This window comes from Histoplasma capsulatum, genomic scaffold, assembly GCF_000149585.1.
Source record: "Histoplasma capsulatum NAm1 scaffold_1 genomic scaffold, whole genome shotgun sequence".
Classification (NCBI taxonomy): Eukaryota; Fungi; Ascomycota; class Eurotiomycetes; order Onygenales; family Ajellomycetaceae; genus Histoplasma; species Histoplasma mississippiense.
This window is the reverse complement of record NW_001813982.1, coordinates 3,168,468-3,171,942: the sequence shown is the minus strand read 5'-3', so window position 1 is coordinate 3,171,942 and position 3,475 is coordinate 3,168,468. Positions and strand designations below refer to the sequence as shown.

The window sequence follows — 3,475 nt, the reverse complement described above, 5'->3', positions numbered from 1 at the left end:
CCCCGGACGCCTCGAGAGCTGAGAATACCTTCTGGCATGTGATGGAGATGGTCGTCTAGCGAACGCGAGTAGATAATGATGTCGTCGACATAGACCAACGCGAATCGCCATAAGAATTTCGCTAGGATTTCTTCCATACGTTGCTGAAAGAACCCGGGCGAGGTTGCCAACCCCATTGTAGCGACGGTAAACCGCTCGAGACCTCGGTGCGGAGTGACGAAAGGTGGTTTTAAAGCGGTCGCCATCTTCTATGGGTTGTTGAAAAAAGCCTTGGCGGATATCCATTGACGAGAACACTGTGGAACCTCCTAACGACTGTAGCACATCTTGTTGCGTCGGCAAGGGGTATGCATTCGGGAGCAATCGTAAGTTGACCTTCCGCAAGTCCACAACTACACGCGGCTTTCCCTTGTGCCAGACCACAAATGCAGGGGAAGCGATAGGGTTCTTGTCCCCAAGGGGGACCCTCTCGATTCTCCCATTTTGTACGAGCGGGTCCAAGATTTGATCCGCCACCTCCCGGTCTCTCCGCGAAAGAGGGTAAGGCCGTTGCTTTAGCCCGGAAAAGTCGTCCTCATTGACGAATCGTAGTGGCATCTTTATCCCGTCCGAAAATAGGCCCAGGCTGGGACTAAATAGTCTATGATGCCGGTCGATGGTTTGCTGGATTGCTGCGCGGTCTCCTGCCGCCCAGTGATCTGATACGTCTGCTTCAACTCGCTCGGCGAGGGTGTCCGCCGTGGGAATCTGAAGAGGATTGTCATGGTCTTCTGCATCCGTCAATAGAACAGGCTGTAGGTTGAATAATTCCGCATGCGAGGCAGGAAACAGGGGCGATTCTGAGGTTGGATCATTGACGACGTTGGCGTCCGCGGAGCAGATGGCGATCCTTTTCTGCCTTCGGGGCGGCTGTGAGCTCTTACCCGCGCGGATGGCGCCTCTAGTGGCCTTGGCACTCATGGAATATTTGCTATGGAATATGATGCGCTCGCCGTGGACGTCAATGGTGGCCTTCGCTGATGACAATATATCGTTCGCTATAATCATATTGCATCCGAGGTATCGCACTAGGTGGAATTCGCCCTTTACGATGAAAAGAGAACCGTCGTCCGCCTTTAAGGTGAGAGCCGTCGCTATGAATAGGTTCGATTCGTTTGTATCTGAACCGACTCCTCGAATGCCCACGCGCCGATTATGTGGCATAGGAGTAGGCTGACAATGGGGAAAGAATAAGCTCGCTATCGCTGCATCGATAAGCGATATACCCGCGCCTGTATCGATGCAAACTGAAAGATCGCCTCGAGGCGTAACTACAGGAATGGTAAGGAAGGTGTAGGGCAAATATTGCAGTCCGCTAACGTATTCTTGATCGCTTGTAGGGATATCGCGTGCCGCAATAGCATATATGTCGGCGTTAAATATGCTCGGATAACCGTCTGAGGGAGCGTCCGTGGACGAGGCAGGCCCCTCAGCGCCCACCTCGCTGTTTATTTTTCCGACTCACTGTCGGAATCTAGACTGGGGTCTAGATCCAGCAGGTCGTCGTCTTCCTCCCCGGCACCCTCCAATTCGACTTGATTTGCTGGGCGATCGTTGGCCTCCCCCTTCCGGGGACAGCGGTTGGCGTAGTGAGGGCCTCCGCACACGTAGCACCCTGCTGCGGGCGCTGGCGGCTTTCCTCCCTCTGTACGCCTAATCGGCAGCTTGCTCGTCGTGGGGGCGCCCACTGGGGGAATTGCCCCAGGATCTGCGGCAGGCACGGACGGTTTGATGGCTTCCGTCTGTTGCTTGGCCAAGGGGGTGCGATAAGAACGGCGGTCGTTATTTTGGTCGAAGCGCCTGGAGTTACGTATGTATTCGGCGAATTGGGCCTTTCGATCGGCCCATGCGCGTCGGGCGGCTGATTCATTGTCCCTAATCCTCCTTCGGAAGTCATCCAAGCGCTCGGTGGGAATGAGGGGCGTAATCAAGGACAGGTTAGACTCCAAACCTTCCCATAGGAGTCTCTTCACCATCGCGGAATCAGAGATTGAGGCGGCTCGCAGCAGGTTAATTTTCCGCGAGATGTATAGCGCCAGCGGTAGCTCGTCCGACTTGTCGAAGGAGAATCGCAGGCTTTGGGCTTTCGCCCAGGCTTCTCCCTCAGATAGCTGGAACTCGCGCCCCAGCTCGCTAATCGTGGCAAGGAGGGAAGCGCTCATATCCTTCCTCATTTCGGCAGACAGGCCGTTGTGCCACTCTAACGCCTGACCTTTCAAACACAGCGGAAACACGCGGAGCACCGCATCTTCCCCCTCTTGAGTGGCGATGAACTCTAGGCGACTGATGAACGCCATTACGTCCGTCTCTGCCGGGTCAAACAACATAACGTCGCCAGCTCTTAGTCGCGCTGGGCGGTCGTCACCCTCAGTGTAGCGACCTGCGCTACCGTTTTGCCATGAGGACGAACGGGGTCTGCCGTCCCATGGAAGATCGCCAGTATCACGGGCGGAGCGGGTTTCCTCCCCCAAGTGTGCTGCGGGCGGTTGCTCTCTGCGCACTCGATTTCCGTCCGCGTCATAGGTGAAGCGTGGGGTGTCTGCCTCGCGGACGAAATTGAACCTATCTCTCGTCAAATTTGAGCGGCGGATCCTGCCCCCGAGCGCACCCAACCCTGCACCACGTGGTCCTCGTGGCATTGCTGATGTCCGCAAGGTCCTAGGAGGCGGCTCAAAACCCTCCTCGAATAAGGCGTCGAGCCGTCGTGCGGATTCGGCGAGAGGATCGTCATAATCGGCGTCCGTTCTGTCGACTTGGGTTGGACGCTCCGTTCGTTGACGCTCACGCTGTAGCTCTTGCCTCTGAGCGGCGAGCGCGGCTTCCTCGGTGCGAAAGTTGCCCCATGCTTCTGTCAGTCGGTTCCTTCCGTCTGCCAGACGTTGGAGATTGTCCTGGAGCTTGCTGACGCGTTCATCGACGAGGGTGGCACGCTCGTCCAGCTGCTCTTGTCGTTGGTTGAGGTGGCGCTCGCGTTCGTCTAGCTCGCTCTCTCGCTGGGCCAGCTGGGAGTCCAGCTGCTCGAGTTCTTCGATCGTGTCTAATACGGCCGCTTCGTCAGGAGAGGCATGGCTCTGGCGGTTGAAATCGTCGAAGTTTGGAGCTATGGACCCCATCTCTTTGGTATGCTTTGTGGACTTCGTGCAGAAGGTTGTAGCCAATGACCGATGGCATCTTTCCATTCCGCGACGGGAGCCGAGATAAGAGTCGCCTTAACATCTTTGTAACGCCTGGCGGACACTACATTAGAATGCCCTCTGCCTTGACGTGATCGTACAGCGTGACTTGGATTTTTACACTATTGTACCGTTCGGTCCTCGTTCTGGCAAACTTCCCCAATCATGACAGCGGTGTTTTTTCCGCTGCCGTCCTGCGAGAGGGCACGCTCACGGTCGATTCAAAGGGCGGAATCTCAAAAATTCTTAAAGGCCCCCCAGGT

At 56.1% G+C, this 3,475-nt stretch overlaps 2 protein-coding genes across 2 annotated transcripts in view; both read right to left on the bottom strand.

Moving 5' to 3' along the window:
- The window catches only part of HCAG_00917 (predicted protein), a gene marked incomplete at both ends in the record, with an annotated part of 2,144 nt that extends 1,899 nt beyond the window's left edge, over positions 1 to 245 (bottom strand). Inside the window, one exon of the mRNA XM_001543821.1 lies at positions 29 to 245. Coding sequence (XP_001543871.1) covers positions 29 to 245 — 217 coding nt within the window. The remainder of the gene's footprint in view (positions 1 to 28) is intronic.
- A 467-nt stretch (positions 246 to 712) lies between these two features.
- On the bottom strand, positions 713 to 3,152 carry HCAG_00916 (predicted protein; the record flags this gene model as incomplete). The annotated part of the gene is made up of 3 exons (XM_001543820.1): positions 713 to 747; positions 924 to 1,310; positions 1,505 to 3,152. The coding sequence occupies 3 exons, from the start codon at positions 3,150 to 3,152 to the stop codon at positions 713 to 715; spliced, it is 2,070 nt and encodes a 689-aa protein (XP_001543870.1).
- Positions 3,153 to 3,475: the final 323 nt, after the last annotated feature.